Source organism: Phalangium opilio, unplaced genomic scaffold (assembly GCF_054372755.1).
Source record: "Phalangium opilio isolate 3A_F unplaced genomic scaffold, DU_Popi_V2 ptg000038l_1, whole genome shotgun sequence".
NCBI lineage: Eukaryota > Metazoa > Arthropoda > Arachnida > Opiliones > Phalangiidae > Phalangium > Phalangium opilio.
In genome coordinates this window covers 4873336-4900978 of record NW_028324161.1, presented here as the reverse complement: position 1 = coordinate 4900978, position 27643 = coordinate 4873336, and the positions used below count along the sequence as shown (strand labels likewise).

The following is a 27643-nucleotide window of genomic DNA, read 5'->3' as shown; positions in this document are numbered from 1 at the left end:
GAGAGAGGAAAGAAAGGTAGTTTAAATCTCGCGGGCTTTTTTGAGTGAAGGGAAACAAGATGATAATTTTCGTGCACTACTGCACTTTGTGCGCGTGATACATCAGAGATTATGCTGGATGGTTAGGTTAGGTTTCGTAAAATAGAGGGGACGCTTTACGGTCATAGTGATTTCTGGTTTAGGGGATCCAGGATTTTGTTTAAATACATTATTTGATTCGTATGGTTTTTAAAAATTATACTTTAGTGGGGTGCACAATTTAGTTTCATTAATATTATTTGAAATGTGACGTTATTAGAAATTAAAGGGATACACGATTGTGTTTCAGAAATGTTTTTAGTTGTCAACTATACGGGGGGTCACGTGAGCCGTGTAAAATTACTATTAAGGCCCAGCCCTTGGGCCATCTTGTTTTAAAGAAGTCTCATTCACACAATACACCGGTACGTCGACTAAACTTCGGATAAAACGTAAGGTTTTTTTCCCCTATTCCAGGCTAATGCAAAGACACCTTGTCAAATACCGTAGAAAGTACATTCGAAACCCCGTTTAAGTAGACCAGAAAGCGCGCGCAAAACAAACCCCCGCGTTTTGTTAGGAGTGCATATCATGAATTTACTCGTATAAGAGCATGAATTCAGAATAACAAAACCTCGTCCCAGTCTCTCACTAAAGACTACGCTATATTTCTATATAATATTTGAATCAAAGTTGTATGTACATATTCATGGGTGATTTTGAATGAATTTGTAATAAAGAAGATAGATGACAGTTTTAGACGAGGATTTCAAAATTTTAAACGTTCTCGTTTTTTTTCATATTGTCTTATTGTTTTGAATTTGCGTGCACATTTAATATATTCATCAACTGTAATTGCTTCGTCAGCAAAACAGTGAATAAAAGACCATGTTTCTTTTGTCAAATCATCATAAACTCTCCCGGAGAACTCGAAAGTCAGCTCCAAACTCTACGCTCTTCAACTTTGGTAAGAAAACTTTGAATTTTTAACTTTTTAAATTTTTCATTCGACAACGAGCACTTCTTCGTAATTTGTTTTTTAAAAATTATTCTTAAAATTATTTGCAATTGGGGACAATATTGGACACTTTAACAAAGTTAAATTAGTTTTTCCTTTATCTAATTTTATACTTAAAGAAAACCATGTCTCGAGGAAACCTTGTTTGTTTCTTATTGGCTTGTTGCGTCGTCATTTCAATGGCCGAGCATGGAGATAGTAAGTTCTGTTAAAGAGTTTCTGACTTCCAGTTTTAACAGAAAAAAAGCCAATTATTTTCATTCCGATTTTGAAATCACCTCATTTTGTTAAAGAATGCGACAAGAAAGATGATGATTGTTACTGTCGTGATGGTGGATACGCTTCTACTATAATGGGAACTTGCGAACCGGATGGAACATGCAACTGCGAAAACGGTAATTCAATTACTGCAAATTCTGTATTTATAGACAATTCCCTCTTCTTCGCCGAAAATGAGTCACCCAAACTTATCTATTATCCATGGTATTTTCGAAGCCCCTCTCTTAATTAACAATTTTGTTATTTAATATACTGTCTTAACCCTTAAATATCTCAGCAGATGACACTGAGCCACGCCACCTTTTCCTTAAAGTGTTACCTTTATTTTACAGACTGCAAAAAAACTGATAATAGTAATCTCGGTATGCCATATTCTTGTAAATGTCCCGATGGAGCACTCGCTCATTGCTCCCAATCTGGCAGATGCTTATGTTGATTAAAGTGTTTATCTTGATGTTTAATATGTTCAAGAATAAAGATTAAGATTGTTAATCTCAATAATTACGTTCAATCAATCAATCGCTGTATGCTTAAAATAGTCTCTTATCCCTAAAGTTCACTTAACTTCGCCTCGTCTTTTGAAAACTACCCCTAAACAAGAGTACAGTATACATTTACTTTTGCTTTTTAGGCTTAAATGTTAGGCCTAATATTATAGCAAAAAGAAATAGAGGTTTGGGAATTTTCGCCTAAACTTATTACGCAGTTTCCTCCCGGATCGGGGCGCTGGAGTTTCATATGAGATTAACGTTCCACCGTTCCCCTTTTCCAGTCCAATGCAAAGACACCTTGTCAAATACCGTAGAAAAACTATTCGGAACCCCCGTTTAAGTAGACCAGAAAGCGCGCGCAAAAACAAAAGAGCTAGCTCGTTCTACTTCACGAGAGCGCGAGCATTCAACAAGTGCCAGATGTTACCACCATACGTCCCCGGCTTAAACACGCTAACAAATTAGGTTGACTTTATCAAATCATAGACCTCGTAAATATCAAGTTAAGTTTGGAGCGGGGTAGGAACGGAGGTTTCCTTGTTGAATAGCTTAAAACGCTGGTATGACTGAGTGAGGTTCCTTAGGCCTTGAGAGAGGTTATCCGAGATGGAATCCGATCGATAGTGCCCGTGATTGGCCTATTTAGGTCAATATTACAAGTCTATTTACTAATCATCCCATCAGATTAGGGAATTCCGTAATATTCGATACCGGATTGAGCAAGGGGGATAAAAGTTGTTAAGCCTAATTTGAAAACTTCATGTCCACAAACTGATTTCATCCTTTGTGCCACAAGGAGATTCTTAAGCCTAACTTGAAAACTTCATGTCCACAAACTGATTTCATCCTTTGTGCCACAAGGAGATTCCTAAGCCTAACTTGAAAACTTCATGTCCACAAACTGATTTCATCCATTGTGCCACAACGAGATTGCTAAGCCTAACTTGAAAACTTATTTTTAACCATTCATGTCTACAACTGATATCCATCCATTGTGCTTTAAGGAAGGAGATTGCTACTTAAGCCTATTTTGAAAACTTATCTTTAAACGTTCATGTCTCCAACAGATTTAATTTATTGTAGCTTAAAGTGTTAGAGTCACCAAAAATCGCTATTTTTAAAACTAAAAGGTTTTATTCCCATCTGAAAGATCAAATCTTTCTGATTCAGAATATCTATTTATAAAATGTATTATAATTTTTCAAATATTATTAAAACCCCAGCTTTCGGAACCTACTCGCAGAATTTTTCCAAACTATTTTGACAGTTAAATTTCGCGGTACTCCATATACCCCTGGTGACGTCACGATTCGAGCACGCGTGAGCACGCGGCACGAGCGACTCCGCAAGTCCTATTTTTTTATTGATAGCTGGCGCTTTCAAAGTGATCGAATTTGACGCGCGCGCGATGTTTAAAACTAGGCTTAGCTCTCCTAATGAAACCTGTCTCGCGCTGGTCAACCTCTTATGACGTCACCAGGGGTATATTTTTAATTCCATGAGAGCGGTAGCTCTCTTAGATAAGACTTCATACTGCTTTTAATGTATAAGGAGGGTTTTTGTTTGGATGTAATTTTTTTGGTATTGTATTAACTGTTTTGAAAAAATTCCACAGAACTACAATTCGTGCCCTAAATATATGTTTAAAATTTCAAAAAGATCCATCAATTAGTTTATTTTATAAAAAATAAAGTTGCTAGGGGTGGTTTTCATTTCCATAAAATTAATCACAGATTTTGACGAAAAACTGGAAATTTCCCATAGAAATAACATGGGAAATTTTCCAAAGTTACAAATTTTGTCCATACCCTTACAAAAATAACTATACGTCAGATAGATTGGAAAACGGTCTTAATTGAAAGCCCCATAACCATAGCTGGCGCCTATTTTTTTTCATCAAGAAAAATTAAGTTTAAGTACTGTTTTTCATAGTTTTAATTACATGCTCCGACTTACGTGGTTTACCCTGAAACTATGGAACCTGCGACTTTTTAGCATGAGTTATGTAGTGTATGAAGCGAGTTAGGTCGTTTTACCGCGGTTATAGTCAAATTCTTAGAACAAAAATCTAGCTTAATGGACATTTTATCTTTTCTCTGCTTAGGTTAAAGCTATTTAAACTTGATTACCTTGTGGGTGCTTGTAGGTACTTGTGGGTGCTTGTCGGTACTTGTAGGTGCTTGTTGGTGCTTGTGGGTACTTTTAGGTGCTTATGGGTACTTGTAGGTGCTTGTGGGTACTTGTAGGTGCTTGTGGGTACTTGTAGGTGCTTGTGGGTGCTTGTAGGTACTTGTGGGTACTTGTGGGTGCTTGTAGGTACTTGTGGGTACTTGTGGGTACTTGTGGGTGCTTGTAGGTACATGTAGGTACTTGTGGGTTCTTGTGGGTACTTGTGGGTGCTTGTAGGTACTTGTGGGTGCTTGTAGGTACTTGTGGGTGCTTGTAGGTACTTGTGGGTGCTTGTAGGTACTTGTGGGTTCATTTAGGTACTTGTGGGTGTTTGTAGATACTTGTAGGTACTTTTGGGCATTTGTGAGTGCTTGTAGGTACTTGTGGGTGCTTGCCCCGGGTACTTGTGGGTGCTTACCGCGGGTACTTGTGGGGGCTTTCCCCGGTTACTTGTGGGTGCTTGCCCCGAGTACTTGTAGGTACTTGTGGGTGTTTGTTGGTGCTTGTGGGTGTTTGTAGGTAATTGTGGGTGCTTGTAGGTACTTGTGGGTGCTTGTAGGTACTTGTGGTTGTTTGTAGGTACTTGTGGGTGCTTGCCCCGGGTATTTGTGGGTGCTTGTAGGTACTTGTGGTTGTTTGTAGGTACTTGTAGGTACTTGTGGTTGTTTGTAGGTACTTGTAGGTACTTGTGGGTGTTTTTAAGTACTTGTAGGTACTTGTGGGTACTTGTGAATGCTTGTAGGTACTTGTGGGTGCTTGTAGGTACTTGTGGGTGCTTGCCCCGGGTACTTGTGGGTGTTTGCCCCGGGTACTTGTGGGGGCTTGGCCCGGGTACTTGTGGGTTCTTGCCCCGGGTACTTGTGGGTGCTTGCCCCGGGTACTTGTGGGGGCTTGGCCCGGGTACTTGTGGGTTCTTGCCCCGGGTACTGGTGGGTTCTTGCCCCGGGTACTTGTGGGTGCTTGCCCCGGGTACTTGTGGGGGCTTGGCCCGGGTACTTGTGGGGCTTTTCCCGGGTACTTGTGGGTGCTTGCCCCGGGTACTTGTGGGTGCTTGCCCCGGGTACTTGTGGGTTCTTGCCCCGGGTACTTGTGGGTTCTTGCCCCGGGTACTTGTGGGGGCTTGCCCCGGGTACTTGTAGGTACTTGTGGGTGCTTGTAGGTACTTCTGGGTGCTTGTGGGTATTTTGGGTATTTGTAGGTACTTGTGGGTGCTTGTAGTACTTGTGGGTGCTTGTAGGTACTTGTGGGTACTTGTGGGTGCTTGTAGGTACTTGTGGGTGCTTGCCCGGGTACTTGTGGGTGCTTGTAGGTACTTGTGGGTGCTTGCCCGGGTACTTGTGGGTGCTTACCCCGGGTACTTGTGGGGGCTTTACCCGGGTACTTGTGGGTGCTTGCCCCGAGTACTTGTAGGTACTTGTGGGTGTTTGTTGGTGCTTGTGGGTGTTTGTAGGTAATTGTGGGTGCTTGTAGGTACTTGTGGGTGCTTGTAGGTACTTGTGGTTGTTTGTAGGTACTTGTAGGTACTTGTGGGTGTTTTTAAGTACTTGTAGGTACTTGTGGGTACTTGTGAGTGCTTGTAGGTACTTGTGGGTGCTTGCCCCGGGTATTTGTGGGTGCTTGTAGGTACTTGTGGTTGTTTGTAGGTACTTGTAAGTACTTGTGGTTGTTTGTAGGTACTTGTAGGTACTTGTGGGTGTTTTTAAGTACTTGTAGGTACTTGTGGGTACTTGTGAGTGCTTGTAGGTACTTGTGGGTGCTTGTAGGTACTTGTGGGTGCTTGCCCCGGGTACTTGTGGGTGCTTGCCCCGGGTACTTGTGGGGGCTTGGCCCGGGTACTTGTGGGTTCTTGCCCCGGGTACTTGTGGGTGCTTGCCCCGGGTACTTGTGGGGGCTTGCCCCGGGTACTGGTGGGTTCTTGCCCCGGGTACTTGTGGGTGCTTGCCCCGGGTACTTGTGGGTGCTTGCCCCGGGTACTTGTGGGGGCTTGGCCCGGGTTCTTGTGGGTTCTTGCCCCGGGTACTTGTGGGTGCTTGCCCCGGGTACTTGTGGGGGCTTGGCCCGGGTACTTGTGGGTTCTTGCCCCGGGTACTGGTGGGTTCTTGCCCCGGGTACTTGTGGGTGCTTGCCCCGGGTACTTGTGGGGGCTTGGCCCGGGTACTTGTGGGGCTTTTCCCGGGTACTTGTGGGTGCTTGCCCCGGGTACTTGTGGGTGCTTGCCCCGGGTACTTGTGGGTTCTTGCCCCGGGTACTTGTGGGTTCTTGCCCCGGGTACTTGTGGGGGCTTGCCCCGGGTACTTGTAGGTACTTGTGGGTGCTTGTAGGTACTTCTGGGTGCTTGTGGGTATTTTGGGTATTTGTAGGTACTTGTGGGTGCTTGTAGTACTTGTGGGTGCTTGTAGGTACTTGTGGGTACTTGTGGGTGCTTGTAGGTACTTGTGGGTGCTTGCCCGGGTACTTGTGGGTGCTTGTAGGTACTTGTGGGTGCTTGCCCGGGTACTTGTGGGTGCTTACCCCGGGTACTTGTGGGGGCTTTACCCGGGTACTTGTGGGTGCTTGCCCCGAGTACTTGTAGGTACTTGTGGGTGTTTGTTGGTGCTTGTGGGTGTTTGTAGGTAATTGTGGGTGCTTGTAGGTACTTGTGGGTGCTTGTAGGTACTTGTGGTTGTTTGTAGGTACTTGTAGGTACTTGTGGGTGTTTTTAAGTACTTGTAGGTACTTGTGGGTACTTGTGAGTGCTTGTAGGTACTTGTGGGTGCTTGCCCCGGGTATTTGTGGGTGCTTGTAGGTACTTGTGGTTGTTTGTAGGTACTTGTAAGTACTTGTGGTTGTTTGTAGGTACTTGTAGGTACTTGTGGGTGTTTTTAAGTACTTGTAGGTACTTGTGGGTACTTGTGAGTGCTTGTAGGTACTTGTGGGTGCTTGTAGGTACTTGTGGGTGCTTGCCCCGGGTACTTGTGGGTGCTTGCCCCGGGTACTTGTGGGGGCTTGGCCCGGGTACTTGTGGGTTCTTGCCCCGGGTACTTGTGGGTGCTTGCCCCGGGTACTTGTGGGTGCTTGCCCCGGGTACTTGTGGGGGCTTGCCCCGGGTACTGGTGGGTTCTTGCCCCGGGTACTTGTGGGTGCTTGCCCCGGGTACTTGTGGGTGCTTGCCCCGGGTACTTGTGGGGGCTTGGCCCGGGTTCTTGTGGGTTCTTGCCCCGGGTACTTGTGGGTGCTTGCCCCGGGTACTTGTGGGGGCTTGGCCCGGGTACTTGTGGGTTCTTGCCCCGGGTACTGGTGGGTTCTTGCCCCGGGTACTTGTGGGTGCTTGCCCCGGGTACTTGTGGGGGCTTGGCCCGGGTACTTGTGGGGCTTTTCCCGGGTACTTGTGGGTGCTTGCCCCGGGTACTTGTGGGTGCTTGCCCCGGGTACTTGTGGGTTCTTGCCCCGGGTACTAGTGGGTTCTTGCCCCGGGTACTTGTGGGGGCTTGCCCCGGGTACTTGTGGGGGCTTGACCCGGGTACTTGTGGGGGCTTGCCCCGGGTACTTGTGGGTGCTTGCCCCGAGTACTTGTAGGTACTTGTGTGTGCTTGTAGGTACTTCTGGGTGCTTGTGGGTATTTTGGGCATTTGTAGGTACTTGTGGGTGCTTTTAGTACTTGTGGGTGCTTGTAGGTACTTGTGGATACTTGTGGGTGCTTGTAGGTACTTGTGGGTGCTTACCCCGGGTACTTGTGGGGGTTTTCCCCGGGTACTTGTGGGTGCTTGCCCCGAGTACTTGTAGGTACTTGTGGGTGTTTGTTGGTGCTTGTGGGTGTTTGTAGGTAATTGTGGGTGCTTGTAGGTACTTGTGGGTGCTTGTAGGTACTTGTGGTTGTTTGTAGGTACTTGTAGGTACTTGTGGGTGTTTTTAAGTACTTGTAGGTACTTGTGGGTACTTGTGAGTGCTTGTAGGTACTTGTGGGTGCTTGTAGGTACTTGTGGGTGCTTGCCCCGGGTACTTGTGGGTGCTTGCCCCGGGTATTTGTGGGTGCTTGTAGGTACTTGTGGTTGTTTGTAGGTACTTGTAGGTACTTGTGGTTGTTTGTAGGTACTTGTAGGTACTTGTGGGTGTTTTTAAGTACTTGTAGGTACTTGTGGGTACTGGTGAGTGCTTGTAGGTACTTGTGGGTGCTTGTAGGTACTTGTGGGTGCTTGCCCCGGGTACTTGTGGGTGCTTGCCCCGGGTACTTGTGGGGGCTTGGCCCGGGTACTTGTGGGTTCTTGCCCCGGGTACTTGTGGGTGCTTGCCCCGGGTACTTGTGGGGGCTTGGCCCGGGTACTTGTGGGGGCTTGTGGGTACTTGTGGGTGCTTGTAGGTACTTGTGGGTACTTTTGGGTAGGTGCATTGCCCGGGTGCTTGTAGGTGCTTGTGGGTAGGTGCTTTGCCCGGGTGCGTGTAGGTGCTTGTGGGTACTTGTAGGTGCTTTTGGGTGCATGTTGGTGCTTGTGGGTACTTGTAGGTGCTTGTGGGTACTTGTGGGTGCTTGAAGGTACTTGTGGGTTCTTGTGGGTACTTGTGGGTGCTTGTAGGTACTTGTGGGTTCTTGTGGGTGCTTGTGGGTGCTTGTAGGTACTTGTGGGTGCTTGTGGGTGCTTGTGGGTACTTGTGGGTGCTTGTGGGTGTTTAAAGGTACTTGTGGGTGCTTGTAGGTACTTGAAGGTACTTGCCCCGGGTACTTGTAGGTGCTTGTGAATGCTTGAAGGTACTAGCCCCGGGTACTTGTAGATACTTTGCCTCCTCCGAAGGATTAACATTACACTAAATTTTGCAAGCTCGTAACTCCGGTTATATTAGAGATACGGGGATATCCTTTGACTATGTAATAGTCCAATTTGCTCCTTCCCTCCTTCGTTAACATTTGTTCCATAGGATACCCCATATACGGGAAAAACCTGGAAAACTCAGGGAAGTATATGGGGAAAAGCCTGGAAATCTGAGGGAAATTTGTTTTCCAAAAGTTGTATGAACCTTGTTATGGAACATATCATATAAACTTATGGTTTTAGTTATATAAAGCTTTACCAAGAAGCGATATCTAGTTTACTAGGGAGAAGGTATAAGATGCCTAAGTATTCGTGCGCCATAGTCCCAGTCCCACTTTCAAAATACAAGGGGGGACGTAAAAAAAGGCTAAGCTATTTCGCCTCTCCTCAGTCGGAAAATACGTAGTTTTTGTCATTCGCGTCGCGTTTACGTGAGTTTTCTGGACCGTGACCAAATAAGGATTTTCTAAACTGGAGATTAGGCCAGCGATTTTCCTGACTTGGAATAAATAAACTGGTCCATGACCATTGACCAGAGCACGTCGTCTGCTAAACTAAAGAAGTGGAGAATTAAAATATTAGAATTTTAATGTGTGGGGTCTGGTTACCCTTGAACTTTGTTAGTAGTCTCGTGGACCACTGACCCCCTCTCCGATTTAATTTTTGAACTGGACCAGACAATTTTTTAACTGGTCATTTGCCCTGTGTCACCGCCTTATTTCCTACGCTGGCGCGAGTTGCTTTGCGTTGTCGAGTGCGTGATGGAGTCGGCTATGCCTGGAGTCCCAACCTTGAAGGAGAGAGGAATGGAGTGGAAACCCCCATACCTATAGCGTTGCCTGTGTACCCCCACCTACGGCACCATAGTCCTCCCAGCATCCTCAGCGTACTGGACGAAATTGTAAAGGGCTCTCCCTCTATCTTAAAAATAGAAGCTAGTTCTCATACAAATAAAATGGGGCTACACGGCAGCACTTAGCAATCGCCTACCGAAAAGTAGGGGCGTGCGCGAGGTACATTGGGAGAGATACGGTGCCGCAGGTCGCCCATCATCATTTCCAATCCATCTCAACTCCCTTATCCCTGTCCCAACCCCCGCGACTTCCAACCACTCGATCACGCTCTCTTTTCCCCGGCTACATATTTTGAAGATGGCACTTTTTAGGCGCATTAACAATCTTGGATCATCTTTGTGAACTTTTAGGGTAGCCCTGACTATATTTTGTTTAAGATTTTAAGCTTAAAATCAAAAAGACGCTAGTTTATGCTACAAAAAAGTTTGAAATTGACAATCTCGGATCGTCTTTGTGAAGTTTTAAGGATATCCGAATTTCATTTTAGACTTATGACAATTTTGAGCTAAATGTTAAACGGACATAAATCAGCATTTTTAAAAATTTTCTAAAATTGTCAACTTGGTCCTATTTCTGAAATTTTTTAAGGGGGCGCCTCGCGTTTTAATAAATGATTGCAAAAAATTATTATTCTAATTACAATAAGAATACAAACTTTTAATGATTTACGTTTTATTTTTGAAGTATCATTATAAATAAATATCTGATTGAGCTAAAGTTATGGTCCCCTTTATATATGTTTCTGCTTAGTGCAGATTTTGAAAATGTAAAACCGTTTCTTAACATTCTTAATTAAAATGAAGACTGAAGGAACAGATATTAATCAAAAATGTCTTGATTAGAATCAAGACCTAAAAAGTATCGATAAGACTGAGGTTATCACTTGTCTGAATGATCAGATATTAATTTTTCTTTTTAATTGAAACTTAAATGCATGCTTAAGAAAAAACAACGTTCCATTACCGTTTTCCGTTGAAATAAATTATTTTTCTGGTAATCAATTTCAAAAATTTACTTATCTCGGCTTTTCGACCACAATTCCATTCCCCGAAAACATTTTATCATTACATTAATTAGTTTTGAGAGATAACGTGCCAAAATTGTCTATTAAAGAATAAAAAACTGTAATAGCGGTCTGTTTAGCCATGATAACAACCTTTTAAAAGTTGCAAGCACTATATAACCCTTTCGAGACTAACTGGACCTGAGCAAACTATAGCTTAACCTGCGACTAGTACGACCAGATAGAATTGATGTAATCTGGAGTTGAAATTTCATCATGTGCGACCTGCGGCCCTGAAACTCTCCCATAGTCCCAATGTGTGTAGAACATAATTTTTTCGCTGTTATCTGCCAAAATCAATCTTTCTAGGTAGTGCCGCCTCCTCACTTGAATTTTTCATGATATAATAAGGTTTGAATGAACAAAATTCAAGATTACTATTTTCACTACTATGTCCCTCTGCTAATTTGAAGCAACCTTTCCACCCTTTCTGCTGCTCATTGCCGGTGCCATTCCCTTGACTTTCTGTTCGTCATAACTACTATCATGAGTTTATTTATTTCAAACCAAAATATAAAAAAATGGATTCTTTTTCCTTTTGTGCTACTCAGAATTTTAAAATGTATGTAATGTTGTGCCGTGCCATATCAAATAGTCTCTAACCATTGTTAGAAACTAGAGAGAGAAATTGGGCAGTAACACTGATCATGCCCTGAGCTATGAGAAAGAACAATGCGACGGTTTACTAAAGTACACTTGATATTACATCATTTTGCAAAACCGCGAGTAAAAATCTTACTGTCCCTATTGGATTTGGCGCCATTGGTTTTAGAATAATTAAAAAATGTTCCACAGCGAAGCGTGCCGGTCACGAATGGGGATGTAACGTCTTTAGGAACCTTTTAAAACGCAAACCCATACACGTACTCTCCCAAATGTAATTATTATTTCTTATGTTCACCTCATTGTTCCGTTCTTATTTATTATTATTTATTATTATTATTATTACTTTTTTTTTCAATTTGTTTGTAACTGAGTCGGGCCACAATAAGCCTCTGGCTTTCTTTTTACCCGTCAATAAACTTTATTATTATTATTATTATGTAATGATAAAATGTTTTCGGGGAATGGAATTGTGGTCGAAAAGCCGAGATAAGTAAATTTTTGAAATTTATTACCAGTAAAATAATTTATTTCAACGGAAATGGTAATGGAACGTTGCTTTTTCTTAAGCATGCTTTTAAGTTTCAATTAAAAAGAAAAATTAATATCTGATCATTCAGACAAGTGATAACCTCAGTCTTATCGATACTTTTTAGGTCTTGATTCTAATCAAGACATTTTTGATTAATTTATTTCGTCTTACTGAGGTATGTGAAATATCAATTTTCTTTTTCATATTACAAAATGAATAAATTTCTATGAGACTTTTTACTTTGGAGCTACTGTTATTATAACCCAATTGATGTTTTAAAACGAAAATTAGCCACTTCAAAAAACGTGGCACTAACACTTTAAGAAGAAGATTGTTAAGCCTAATTCAAACTTTCTAGTAACCTAATTGCTTGTAGCTGGGAGCATCACGTGATTGTAAGGTCGGGAAATTACCTTTTGTGTTTTTGTATTTGGACGGAGTTGTCCGTAACATTGACCGCTACCTACAGAGAAAACGTTCAATTTAATTTGTGGAGACCACAGGGTACTGGTAACATTTGTTTGTTAATTAGTACTAGTTTAGGATGTAATTTGTTTTGCTATAGATCAATACCTAGACTTTCTTATACCTAAAAATAGAAAGATTGTCCCATACAACTCTGTGACGTCTTGTTTGCTTTGTTTTGTATTGTATTTACTATAGATAATTTATGATTATCTTAAATATTTATTTTGATGCTAATTTTAATTCAAGGCGAAAAAATTCTTCCCTTTCATTCACAGGAAGTGCGTAACTCATACTCAATGTCATTTTATACAAATTCCCAATATCGGTTGACACTATTGATAAAGGTCAAACTCTACCTGTTATTTCACGACTTTTAATGCCAGGAAATAATTTTTAATTGTCATTTCAATAATATATCTTTTTTCTATGTATATAAAGCTCAAATAACTAAATGGAAAATTTAGATTTTGATCTGTATTTTTGGTAGACGGTTCGATTAAGCAGAAATATATCAACTTAAATATGATTGCAGTTAAATTAATATTAATTAATGTTTTAATTGTAATAGTGTCTTCGCAGATTAATCGTGAACTCGTTAATTATCCAATAAGTAAGTAAAATACTTGGTTTTATTAATTAAGAAATATTTTCCGTTGGAACTTAATCTGAACTAACTTATTTATTTACCCATTTATTTCTATTTATTTATTTATTTATTTATTTCTATTTATTTATTTATTTATTTATTTCTATTTATTTATTTATTTATTTCTATTTATTTATTTATTTATTTATTTATTTATTTATTTATTTATTTCTATTTATTTATTTACCCATTTATTTCTATTTATTTATTTATTTATTTATTTATTTATTTATTTACCCATTTATTTCTATTTATTTATTTATTTACCCATTTATTTCTATTTATTTATTTATTTACCCATTTATTTCTATTTATTTATTTATTTATTTATTTCTATTTATTTCTATTTATTTATTTATTTCTATTTATTTATTTACCCATTTATTTCTATTTATTTATTTATTTATTTATTTACCCATTTATTTCTATTTATTTATTTATTTACCCATTTATTTCTATTTATATATTTATTTACCCATTCATTTCTATTTATATATTTATTTACCCATTTATTTATTTACCCACTTATTTATTTAAATACTAATTAATTTACCCATTTATTTATTTTAGCATGTGATACAAGCAAGGATTATTTAATATGTCTAAGGATAAAACGCCCACACAGATCTCTATAGTAAGGGAATGTTCTCTAGTTGTTCCGAAATTTTAACCCATCCCCCTCTTCTCCACCTACTGTTTTGGTGCGTCAAACGGAAAAGAAATACAGATATGGCGCCACCTATCTTATTATCGCGAAAGCATAGACGAAAAAGAGATAGTTTTCGAAAGCTGTATAGTTCTATTTCGAATTGTCAACGGTCGTAAGGACATTTAGTTCCAGATTCAAGAATGAGGTTAGTTCCTAAAATTCATAATTTAATTTTAATAATAGATTAAAGCAAACATTCAGTTCAAGAATATATGAGGCGAGTTTAAACTAATTTAGTTTAATAGGAAAGGCCAAGGCCTTGTTTGAGGCATCGGATAGAGCAGACGAGAGAGACAAAACTTTCAAAAACCCGGTCACGTGTTGACGCTTCAAAATATTGGCTTTCCGGTTTGCCGATTGTGCCCGCTAGGTACCGTTTGGAACATCTGCCTTCGATATTTCCTCCTCTGCGTTTTATCCTTAGACATTTTAAATAATCCTTGATACAAGCCTCCCAATAGATGACCAATGCGTCCCTACTTTCCCTGCATGTGGCGATGGAATGGTCACCTGCACTTCGGCCAATCCAGGGACTTGTTACCCTGAATTGGACACTTGCGGTACATGTCAATGCTCACCTAATACCAATATCGGTTGGAACATGAAATGAACTTTAGAACCGAGTACATTATAACCCTTTACTTTGTTTTCTCTTATAAATAAACAAACAAATAAATAAATAAATACATAAATACAACAGATATCCCTAGCGTTTCAATAAAATTAAATACTATAATAAAAGTCCCTAATAATAATAATAAATTTATTTTAATTTTTATCATAGTAAATATATCGAAATAATACAGATATTAATAAGAATATTTTCAAATTAAATCTGCATCATTATTTGAACTAGAGGTACTGTACTATATTGTACAGGTGATACCAAGCTCTCCTTTCTACCGCTCACAACTACCCTCAGTGTACGCATGCGCCAACCCTAGTAAAACTAGCGCGCTCTCTCAGCTTTGAACAACTGGTAGAAAGATCGGGCTAACAGCAAAAACCTAGTAACTCTAAACCAAAAAGTTAATCTACTTTTGTCCCAAATAAAATGAATTAAGCTTGAAGTATTCTGATTCAATTCCGTCCCAAACCTAATAACAAATGATTGGCAACCCTGAAGCGCGGCTAAACTTAAGAAACGGGGCGGGGATTTCTCTAGCCTCTTTAGAACGCATCTTTCTATATTAAATGAAAATATTTTCAAGAAAAAAATCGTAAAATTGAGGTTTAAATTCCAAAATTTCATTATTGAACATTAAAACTTCACGAGATTTAATATAAAGTTAAAAGTTTTCAATATTAACTTTGATTTTTGAAAACTAAAATTTAAATGTGCCGTGCATTTTCGCAATTTTAACCTTAGTTCAATATTAACCTCAAGAACCGATTATTTCATGCCATTTACTGCAAAACTTTTCTGAAATTGAGAATTTTAAAATTGGTTTCGGTTAGGCCTACCATAGCAACTTTATTACTTCTTATAATAAATTCTCCAAATGTATTTTTTTTTATTATAATTTTTTTTTTCAAGAAATATTTTTTACTAAATTAAAGGGACACTTATGGGGTGGGGGTCTAGAAGTTTTTTTTTCCTTTTTTAATTGAAAAAGCGTATAAAATAATAAATATTATCAGAAGTATATAATCCCCTTCTGATATTATCAATTGGAATCATGTTTCTATCTACATTATTAAAGAAGTTACGAGTAATTAAGTTGGACACCACGGCTTAGGGTTCTCCGTGAAGCACTGACTCTGGAGTACCTCTATTGGATGCGTCGCCTAGGACCACCTGACGTTTTCGTCCAATAGAGATACTCCCCAGTCAGTGCCTCGCGGGAAAGCCTAACGCGTAGTGCCATCCATTACGGATTTAACTTAATTGCTCGTAACTTCTTTAATATTGTAGATAAAAACATGCTTCCAATTACTAATATCAAAAGTAATATAAGAACCTCCCTACGGGAGGAAAGTGTACAAAGGCGAACTTTTGCCGATGCATCCTCGTACCGCGAATGTTCCCGCGCACTTATACGGTCGTAAACAAAGTTACAAAAAAATGGGGCCGCGGCGCGTAGAGCGTAGGAATACATTCTCTGATCTCGCGATTGCGTCGGCTGCTTAAGTTAGTGCATCTCACAGACTCATTGCAATTTTAAGCATTTCCAAATAAGTAATTCATGCTGCATTTTTAGATTTTGATGATAATCAATCTTTAATATTCAGGGAGTGACTAGATTATAGGATTTTCATAGGTCTTTGCATAAAATTTGAATTAAACCCTTACCTTGCCAAGGTATATGCCTAACACTGTGCATAGATATATTTTAAAATGGTGTTATTATCTATCTCGAAATTGTATTCTTGTATTCATCATTTTCACCCTCTTGGCTTCACAAAAAAGTAGATTTTCTTTTCGAAATAACCGTTTGTGAATATTTATTAGTAAGAATAGGATTCCTCTATTTCTTACGACAGACGGCTTAGCAGACTACACAGCTCTTTTTCCTCTTTCCCTTTCCAACGACCATATCAAAGGACTAAGATCTACCGTACCTTGTCCATGCGCAATAGTGTCTGAATATGGTATTTGGCGGTTCGAGGATGTCTCGCGTGTTTTAACGTTACGACTATGGCGTCTTGTATACTTCCCTCCCGTAGGGAGGTTTCTTATATTACTTCTGCTAATATTGATTATTTTAAACGCTCTTTCAATTAAAAAAAATAGGGAAAAATTATATCCTTGAAGTATCCCTTTAAACTACATGATTTGGTAGAAGATTAAGGCCCAAAATCTAATTGGTTCTCGTTAGGAATACCACGTGACTATAATGGCAGGAAATGCTCCTGGCCCATTCGACCGAAAACCATTCAACCGAAACCCATTCGACAGAATCCCATTCGACCGAAAAGTAGCCGAATTTGGCGGTAAATTATTGCATTAATTTGGTCTAAAAAGCTTCTATAGTTATCTTCTAATAAAAATGTTTTAGCCAATTAATGTTTTTATATTTTGTACGTAAATATATGAAAAATTAAAGGTCATATTGCACTTAAAACTTTTTGGGTACTAATTAAGGTTACCCCCCATTTCACCCAAATAAAAACACCCAATTCCCATTTACCCAAACCTCATTCAACCCAATTCCCAGTTCTCCTATTCCAATTAACCAAATTTTGCATACCCAAAAAGACTCAAATAGAGTAGAATTTGACGGTTTTATTTATTTATTTTTTCATTCCATAAGGGTTACACTTACTTGAAGTGTATAACCGCTCCAAAGAGGAAGAGACGTCCTCCTAACCAAACCAAACCAAACCTAACATAACAGTAATATTTTGGAAAAGGCATATTATTGGAGAAGTCAATGAAGCTAAACATCAATATTTTGGAAAAGGCATATTATTGGAGAAGTCAATGAAGCTAAACATCAATATTTTGGAAAAGGCGTAACATTGTTAAATGATTTATAAAATATTACTAACCTAACTTAACCAAACCTAACCTAACATAACAGTAATGATTTGGAAAAGGCATATTATTTGAGAAGTCAATGAAGCTAAACATCAATATTTTGGAAAAGGCGTAACATTGTTAAATGATTTATAAAATATTACTAACCTAACTTAACCAAACCTAACCTAACATAACAGTAATGATTTGGAAAAGGCATATTATTTGAGAAGTCAATGAAGCTAAACATCAATATTTTGGAAAAGGCGTAACATTGTTAAATGATTTATAAAATATTACTAACCTAACCTAACATAACAGTAATGATTTGGAAAAGGCATATTATTTCAGAAGTCAATGAAGCTAAACATCAATATTTTGGAAAAGGCGTAACATTGTTAAATGATTTATAAAATATTACTAACCTAACCTAACATAACAGTAATGATTTGGAAAAGGCATATTATTTCAGAAGTCAATGAAGCTAAACATCAATATTTTGGAAAAGGCATACCATTGTTAAATGATTTAGAAAATATTACTAACCTAACTTAACCAAACGTAACCTAACTTAAGAGTAATGTTTTGGAAAAGGCATATTATTTGAAAAGTCAATGAAGCTAAACATCAATATTTTGGAAAAGGCATATTATTTGAAAAGTCAATGAAGCTAAACATCAATATTTTGGAAAAGGCGTAACATTGTTAAATGATTTATAAAATATTACTAACCTAACTTAACCAAACTGTAATGATTTGGAAAAGGCATATTATTTGAGAAGTCAATGAAGCTAAACATCAATATTTTGGAAAAGGCGTAACATTGTTAAATGATTTATAAAATATTACTAACCTAGCTTAACCAAACCTAACCTAACATAACAGTAATGTTTTGGAAAAGGCATATTATTGGAGAAGTCAATGAAGCTGAACATCAATATTTTGGAAAAGGCATAACATTGTTACATGATTTATAAAATATTACTAAACTAACTTAAACAAACCTAACCTAACCTGACCCAACCTAACCTAAAAAACCAAAAAAAAAATACCCCAGCTATAACATCCAATTTGTAACTCAACCTAACAATGCTATATTTCTCGTTGTGAAATCCTTAATTCTGCTGAATTATAAATTCGCCTTTTAAAGTCAGCACCTGCAAGGAAATTAAATTCGATTATTATCGATTATTCAGAATAATACTTATAATTCGATTTTAGTAAACTCACCTTCCTGATGGAGATTTGAACGAAGATTTTCTGCGTGACGATCCGACGCTTTACCACTAGACCACGGTGGGACGCAGACCACTTCGAAATCAAATAAACTAATATACTAGCTTGGAACTTTCGGTTGAAGGGAATTCGTTCCAATGAGATTCGATTGAATGGGAAAATATTCCCCTTTAATAGAAAACCGCCATTGGGCTAGATTTTAAAATACTGGCTAGAAATTTTCGGACGAATGGGATTCGTTCCAATGGTATTCGGTTTAATGGGTAGACTCCGCAGGAAATTACCTTTTCTTTCTGGACGGAATGACCAAGTAATTGACCGCACGTTACTGAGAGAAACGTCCAATTTAGTTCCCAAGGTATATTCCGACCAGAATCTTTGATTTAATTCAAGAAGGGCAAAAGGAATGACCTTCATTTCGTAATTAGAAATTAGGACAGGATAGGAAATTGAGTTTTCTTGGTCCAATAACGATAGCCCAACTCTATGACGTCATACCTACCTTAGTTTTGTTTTTTGATTATCATTATGAAAGGACATGTTATAAATTGGTGGTCAATCAGTCAATTATTTTTCTTTTTAATATTTACCAATTTTAAATATTGAAGAGAGTCTTTTCAGCGTTATTTTCAAATTAATCCCAATTAAAATTAAAATTACTCCTATTATAAATTTAAACGAGTATTTGTTCTGGAACTCTCCAGGGTTGTACAGTGGTATAGTTCTAACATGTAAGAGTAGAGCTTTGCGGGAACACGAGAGAGGATATAGTGAATTTATATACATTATTTCATGAATAAACGAGTGCAGTTAGAGTTTTCTCTCAACAGAGCAATAAATATGTTGTAACTCCACCCAATTATGCTAAATTTAAGTATAAAACTAGGAATGCATACAGTTCGTAGGAATTATTGTGTGCCCATATCTAAACGTTTATTACCTCTCCGAGTGACGTATGTCACGGAGAGGTTCTAATTTCGACGTGTCTGTCTGTCTGTCCGTTGTTACACCCACGTGACCGCGTTCGCAGTTTGCAAATCGGACCAAACGTGTATTCAATTTCCAGACCGCATTTACAGTCCCGGAAATTGTATTCGACTTACAGGCTATTACTCCATTGCCTGTTTAACAACTCTGTTCATTGTCCACCCCACATGGACACCAGTCTGAATTTATTGGCTTCTAAACACCACCACCTTCGCGGCTTCGCCCATTCCACATGGACACCAGTCTGTACTTACTGGATTCTAAACACCACCACCTTCTTGTCTTTGTCCATTCCACATGGACACCAGTCTGTACTTACTGGCTTCTAAACACCACCATCTTCTATTCTTTGTCCATCCCTCATGGACACCAGTCTGTACATACTGGCTTCTAAACACCACCATCTACTGGTCTTCCGTCTATTACACATAGACACCAATCTGTCTCATTGGCTTCTAACTCCATCGTCATCGTTGGGTTTAGGACATTCGCGGCGATCAGCTAGGGTTACGAGAAACGTCTAGCCTTCCATTGACGGGGTCTTCCGCCAAGGTTCACGCAATTGCGATGTTCTTATCCATAGCTGCGACTCGAAACCCTTATATACTACCTATTTGAGTAAGACAAATCAACCGGCGTATGCTTCATTTCAAACGCCAATATTAGTCAAGTCTCTCAAGAATGTTTAATTGTTCTTTTTTAAAACGATGTAACGTTCAATAAGGCGAATAACTAACGAAGAAAATATTAAATATTAAATATTAATTATATTTATTTTAATATTTAAGATAATCTTGTTTCTCAATTCAAAATTAATACGGAAAGAGTTAAAAACCAGTCTATGTTTTTGTCTGTGTGTGTCCGTCCGTTGTTACACTAGTGCGCTGCGTTAGAAGTTCGTTTTGTTTTGATGTGTAAAGAAATCCTACAGAACCATAATATTCCCTTTATCTTTAATATAAAGTGAATATGTGGAAATATTTTTCGTAATTATGATGCATTTAGTACTTTTGTAGCTTTAAAGCTCTGTTTCATTTTGATATTCCAAAGATTTTTTTAATATTATTATTTGAAATGGCTGTTTACATATTACTTAAGCTATACTACATCTGTATATAGAATAATCCTTGGTTGTTTTTATTTCATGAAGAAAACTAAGATCTAAACTCCGGCGGGTATGTCTAGTATTACCCGCAATAGGCTTAGTGAAATAAAGAGTAAATAATTGAGGCCTGAGGTGAAGTAAACTTTGGGTTTTGATTTTCGTGTCTGAAATGAAGACACATCAACGGTTCAGAGTGAGCCGAAAGTTAAATACACTCTTAAATAATCAGGTTAAGATTTTATAATAGAAGAAAAGATCATGGTGGCAATTAGATTAGTAGGGCTAAGCTACAGAGTTTTTATTCTCTTTAAGGTGCGCATAGACTATCAGTGCGTCTAGCTACAATTTAGCTTTGGTATTATTTAACATTGACACTCATGTTGGCATACTAGGAATATTGTTGAGGTGAGACGAGACGGTAGTGTTTACACTGCTAACCAGTTGTGAATGTAGCTGTCAGAATATAGAGTAAACAGCTGAAGCGTAGACTTCATTTCCTGTTCTTTTTGCCATTGACTGATTTCTATGTGTCCAAGATTTATCCTTATTGGATGTAAAATGTCGTCTGCTTTACTGTATATTCGCTATGCTTGGAATACTGCTTCAATATTTCGTAAATTTTTCTTCAAAAAAGTGAAATAATTCCATATCTAGGTAAATAACTTTGTAGTAGTAGACCTCTTGACTCGGAGAGGGAATATTTTGGTTTTCCCAACTTGTTTTAATACCTGGTTTGTGGTTATTCAGGGCTTGAGGACTTATGCTAGGTTTGGTTTGGTTTGGTTAAGTTAGGTTAATAATATTTTATAAATCATTTAACTATGGTACGCCTTTTCCAAAATATTGATGTTTAGCTTTATTGACTTCTCAAATAATATGCCTTTTCGAAAACATTACTGTTATGTTAGGTTAGGTTTGGGTTGGTTAAGTTAGGTTAGGAATATTAGTAGAGGAATTTTGACAGTTCTGGCGCACTGCAGGCCTGCAGCCTGCAGCTCTTACGTCACCTATTTACAAACACTTATAACCTACGTCACTTATCTACAAACACTTATAACCTACGTCACCTATTTACAAACACTTATAACCTACGTCAACTATCTACAAACACTTATAACCTACATCACATATTTACAGACACTTGTAATTAATTTTAAAGCGTTTCAAGTACATTGAGAGGTATAAAAAGATCCGATTTAGATTTAGCAAACCACAAGTTCTCGACCCATCATCACTTGAAGATTACCGCAAGAATGTAAGTAGATATAGTGTCTCTTTTCCCTATTCGACAGAATGTCTACCGTAGTTTTGTTCCCCCCCCCCAATGTAAGTAAAGAATATCTTGATTCATATTTGTTTAATCTAAGTTTTCTTTTAGGAATGACCTGAAAGTGTTTCCCATATCTGGGACTAAAGGTGTTGCTGTTACACAGGATTGTAAAATTCGTCTTGGGACTATAGATGGTAGAAGTGGTATAAATCTAACCCAAGAAGAATTTCAACAATGAGGGAAGATATTACAACGTTCTTTGATACCGATTCCTCTGAATGTTCCCCGCGGTATTTTGATGAATTGGAGACAAGACGAAATGAACTTTCATATTATCGAAACTGGAAAGTGTTAGACATACGACAGATGTATCGCGGACATGGGGTGTTTTACGGAACGTTATACCCCGGTAAAGAAGGAATTAGTATAGCCAATTCCTCATGGAAAAAACTTATTGAAATCTATGACGATGTTATGGTATATCACAATGAAGTAAAACGTGTTTACACACTTATTAGAGAGGAGGTGAAAAATCAACTTTCTAATTTTATTAAAAATAAATGTCACGGATGCGAAATAGATCACCCATCCCAGATTCAACACGATTGTATAATGATGGATTGGGAAGAAAGATTTGAATCACATTTTTTAGATGCTGTTGATAAGTTAAATTATTCGGGTATTTACTCTAAGTATTCCGAAAAATCTTTCCTAGAATCGAATTTCTGTGAACTCATGATAAGTAACATTGTTTGTACAGCGAAGAAAATGCTATTAGGAAAATAAATATAACTTGACACGTTTCAAATGTTTCATTCTTGAAATGAAATCTACGCAACAAAACACAACTAAATTACAACAAAATACAATTAAATTACTACAAAATACAATTAAATTACTACAAAATACACTAAAACTACAATAAAGCGCACTAAAATACACTAAAACTACAATAAAACACACTAAAATACACTAAAACTGTAATAAAACACACTAACACTACAATAAAACATACTTAAAATACACTGAAACTATAATAAAACACACAAACACATTAAAGTTCATTAGAACTACAATAAAACATGTAGAATACACTTAAATTACAATAAAACACACTTAAATCGCAATAGAAAACTTAAATTACAACAAAACACACTATAATACACTAAAAACTAATTACAATAAAACACACTTAAATTAACGAAACAACTTAAGACGAATTGAAAAATTTGCTGCTATCGGATGGGATATAATAAAACACACATAAACACACTAAAGTTCATTAGAACTACAATAAAACATGTAGAATACACTTAAATTACAATAAAACACACTTAAATCACAATAGAAAACCTTAAGTTCACTATTATTTAGGGACTTGAAAAGTCGACTATACTCTCGAAATACCTCGGGGTTGACGTGGAAAACGCCGAGTCTTTGCTTTATCCCAAATTAAAGAATTGCACAAAAAGCCCCAATTTAAATTGTAAATACCACGGAGATCACGTCCATTTTCTCACTCTCTATGTGCTAAAGGCTAGTAGCTTTGAATAGAAAGGTCTTTTATAAAGATTCACTATTTTTTGCGATTCGATATTTTTAACTTAAAATGAAACTACGGAGACAAATATCTATACTCCTGTTTATCCGCACTTGAGAAACCGTATTTGCCATTATATATTGGCTAATGCTCCTCAACGTTTACAATACTGTCAAGTGAGGTTGAACAAGAGTATATAATGAGCATTTTTATTTATTTCTTGGAAAAACTGAAAAAGTACATTGGTTTGAACGTTCTTCAAACGAAAGGGACGTGATCCTTCTTTATATCCTTTGAACACCTGACGTGAAATGATTTGGTTATCCCGATCTAATTCCTTATATCGTGTGATAATTGCGAAGTGTTTCGAACATACTTCTTTCTGAAATGAAATGACTCGTTAATCGCTTTACAATTACCTTTGCCATGTGTAATTGGCGAGTTGTTCTGGGTACAAGTGGCGATTAAATAATGTTATAATCACTGCAGTAATCATAATAGTGAGTAGCCCCTCGACGAGACTGAATTCTATCTCCATTTCTTCGGTGACCACATTCCAATGCACCTAAACATTTCTTTTATCTCCTTTTAAAATAATGAACGAATGAACTTGTATTCAAGGTAGAAATGTCAGAACCGGCCGATATTATGGGTGTGTTTGGGAAGCACTAGCCACCCGGAATTTCACTTTAAAGCAGAGTTGATACTAAGAAAAGGGTAGGAAAACCTCAATTACCCTCCCGAAATTAACACCATCCGCCAAGACTGAGAAATGGTATACATTCATGGATCTGGAGGGAATTCTTAGAACCCAAACAAAAATAAAACCACATTTCTGGTTTACAGACCCCCTTTACCTACAAACTATAGAAAATTTCGGAATATAAATACTGAGTAACCAACCCACAAGGGAGAGGCGGCCATTGGGGTATTCTCCCTCGCGCCAAGAAGAGACGCCAGAATGAGCCCGAGTTCACTGCTCGCGGGAGGCTAGCCAACTCGCACTGAATCTAGCGGGGTTTCTTGGCGCCAAGGAGGATACCGCAATGGTACCGTATTTAATTTCCGAAATGGTCTATACGGTAGGTAGCAAGGCGGATTTATAAGAGAGGAGGTTCAGAGTCAGACAAAATGCACGTAGTCCGCAGTTCATAAAATTACACTGTGGCGTTCCCCAGTTACCATGATTACCACGACCCCCTCACGGCAAGAGAGCGTACGTTCTCGCCCATGCGTTCAAGCCCCCTTTTTCTAGCCTCATCAGCTTGTTTATAATTTTGAATATTCCTCGTTTGCAAGAACGATCACGTGACGTGCGCCTTAACCAACGGCTTACGCGCCGATGCATGTTTTTATTTCCACATTTCCAAAACGAGTCTTCTCTCTTATTCATCCTCCTTGCTTTTAGCGAGCCGGCACAAAAATTTTCCAACACCATCACACCCTTACCCCACTCAAAGTAACGAAGCAAGTACCACTCCATACTACCCTTTAATGCCAATAAGGATGAATACATACATCTCCTTTGCTAATTACCACCTGGTATTATCTATCATTCGATGTTGCTAACAAAGACCAAAATTATTTTGCAATGTGCTAAGGTTGTACAATACCCAACAATGGTCCAAGGCTGTGCAGTGCATGACGCATAAGTTTTTTCTCCTTTCCTAAATCGTAGAAAATGTCTTTAGCCTACCTATTCTCTCCCAAACCTGTCTCGATTTATAGATACAATAGTTTGAAGCGATACACCCTTTCCCTCTTGAAGCTGCCAGTTTAACAGCTCTATGATTAGACACGGTTATACGAGAAAGAATCACAACATTGTATAGAAAACCCTGGTTGCTAAAGGCTTGTCTATATACATGTACAGGTACACAAACTGGTTCTGATGTTGTAAGACTGAAGTCAGGCCCGATATAGAGAAATGGCAGTACTACCTATGCAAACGGCATACCTCCTATCTCTTAGCTCAGTGTCATGCCCCTACTGGGCGCGTACAGTATCCTCTCTTACAAAAGCGCGCCCAGAGGGAGGGATACACGGTTTTCACCCCTCTCTACCACCATTAGTCTATAAATACGAAGTTTGAAAAAATATTCTAACTATTGCGACTGTCCACTTAAAATATCGCGAGTGTCCACTTAAAATAACGCGAGTGTCCATTTAAAATATCGCGAGTGTCCACTTAAAATAACGCGAGTGTCCATTTAAAATATCGCGAGTGTCCATTTAAAATATCGCGAGCGTCCATTTAAAATATCGCGAGCGTCCATTTAAAATATCGCGAGCGTCCATTTAAAATATCGCGAGCGTCCATTTAAAATATCGCGAGCGTCCATTTAAAATATCGCGAGTGTCCATTTAAAATATCGCGAGTGTCCATTTAAAATATCGCGAGTGTCCATTTAAAATATCGCGAGTGTCCATTTAAAATATCGCGAGTGTCCATTTAAAATATCGCGAGTGTCCATTTAAAATATCCGGAGTGTCCATTTAAAATATCGCGAGCGTCCATTTAAAATATCGCGAGTGTCCACTTAAAATAACGCGAGTGTCCATTTAAAATATCGCGAGTGTCCATTTAAAATATCGCGAGCGTCCATTTAAAATATCGCGAGTGTCCATTTAAAATACCGCGAGTGTCCATTTAAAATATCGCGAGTGTCCATTTAAAATATCGCGAGTGTCCATTTAAAATATCGCGAGTGTCCATTTAAAATATCGCGAGTGTCCATTTAAAATATCGCGAGCGTCCATTTAAATTTTGCCAAGCGTCCAGTAACCCAGTTCAATTTCATTTTGGTTCTCCCAGTGTTACTAAGCCAAGAGGCTGCACGGAGAAAGGCTACAGTTCAGTTTGACCATCTTGGCTGACGTAGAATGCCTTATTGGAAATATCAGGGGTGTCTTAAACTAAAAGAATGACACAGAGCGTAGCTCTTATTTATACCGCATCTATATTTCTTGCGCAGCAACCGAGAGAGATTATAATACAATACCAGAAGAAAATAGGGGAAGTGGGTAGCTTGGGCAACTTCGCGAGGCGTCCCGTTTACGGATTTTTCGCGCCATTTCCCTCCCCGTGGGAGTGAAGAGAGATAGGATTTTTACGCGCATTAACACACGAGTGACGTGATTCTGTGGACAGTACGGTCCTACGCCTTCCAACTGACTAGAGGCGTCTGCTAGAGGCAGTGAGACACTCAGGCAGAATGGCAGAGGCTGGAATCGAGTGGTAAGTACTAAATTCATAACTTATTTTAAAATATGTCTTTATTTTTAAATACAATGGTATTTCTAAGTTCGAGGGAAAATATTAAATTGTCCGAAGTTTTAAACTGTGATAGGGAAGAGTTCAAAGTAATAAAGTTGTATCCAAGTTGTTGTAGTTTGTTTTTTAACATTGGGATTGGTTTGGGTAGATCTTACTTTTCCTTTCAACACAGCCTGAGTTTTCTTATCGGTAGTTTCCTTGTACGTTAAATCACACTGCGTACTCTTAACGACATTCATTTTATTAAATAACCGAATTTTCGTCCTTAATTAAACCAATATCCGCATTAAAACGTTGCCTCACGTAACCCTAACTCAAACTGAAGCACAGCAGAAATATAAGCAGACTACACAAGTTAGTTCCACAGTTCGCTACATGGTGGCGTTCGCAATGAAATCTGGTACTATTTTATGCTTCGCGCCGATTGGCCAGATTCAAATTTTAAGGGTGGTAGGGGAATCGACCATTGTAAGTGAGAATCACTGGACGACTTGTATGGCTCAAGGCTACGGCTACCCACTTCCCCTCTTTTCTTCTGACAATACTAAAACAAAACTAAAATGTGAGAGAACACATTGCAAACAATACAGAAGAGTAGAGAAGGGATTGCCATCTAGTGGTGGATAAAGTTGTAATTCTACACCCTCTCTCAACGTTTATACATACACCATGCTATTATCCCTTTTCTAGCAGTGAAGTATAGAGTCCCATCAGAGATGATAGTTCTTGAGTTAGCCCAGGACTTTTAGGGTTTGACCTAGAACATTTGAACATAAAGATGAAAATTGGTACATGTGTTGTTTTTGACCCAACAAAAAATATACTAAAAGTCCCCTGCTGTAGAGCGCGAGCTTTCGCCGCCATCTTGGAAAATGGCCGCCGGGAATGCCAGCTACAATGTATTCCACGTTCTTCTTCAAAAATTATAAAAATTGGTACACATTATGATTGAAACCACATGAACATCATGGCCAAAGTTTACAGCTCTGTGTTCAATAGTTTGGTCGCCATATTGGAAATAGGCCGCCGTTAATGCTAGGTACAGTATATTTCACCATATTGTTGGAAAATTATGAAAATTGATAGGTATTACAATCAGAGCTGTGTGAACTTCATAGTAAAATATTGAAGCCA

At 38.5% G+C, this 27643-nt stretch overlaps 1 protein-coding gene and 1 long non-coding RNA gene across 2 annotated transcripts in view; both read left to right on the top strand.

Annotated features, from left to right (window-relative positions):
- LOC149682750 (uncharacterized) overlaps positions 1–27643 on the top strand; it is a 289717-nt gene that overhangs the window by 162731 nt on the left and 99343 nt on the right. The gene's annotated exons all lie outside the window — the stretch shown is intronic.
- On the top strand, positions 829–2146 carry LOC149682764 (uncharacterized). Its single transcript, XM_089834173.1, has 5 exons — positions 829–985; positions 1156–1234; positions 1330–1431; positions 1648–1746; positions 2022–2146. The coding sequence occupies exons 2-5, from the start codon at positions 1162–1164 to the stop codon at positions 2144–2146; spliced, it is 399 nt and encodes a 132-aa protein (XP_089690299.1). The 5' UTR covers positions 829–985; positions 1156–1161.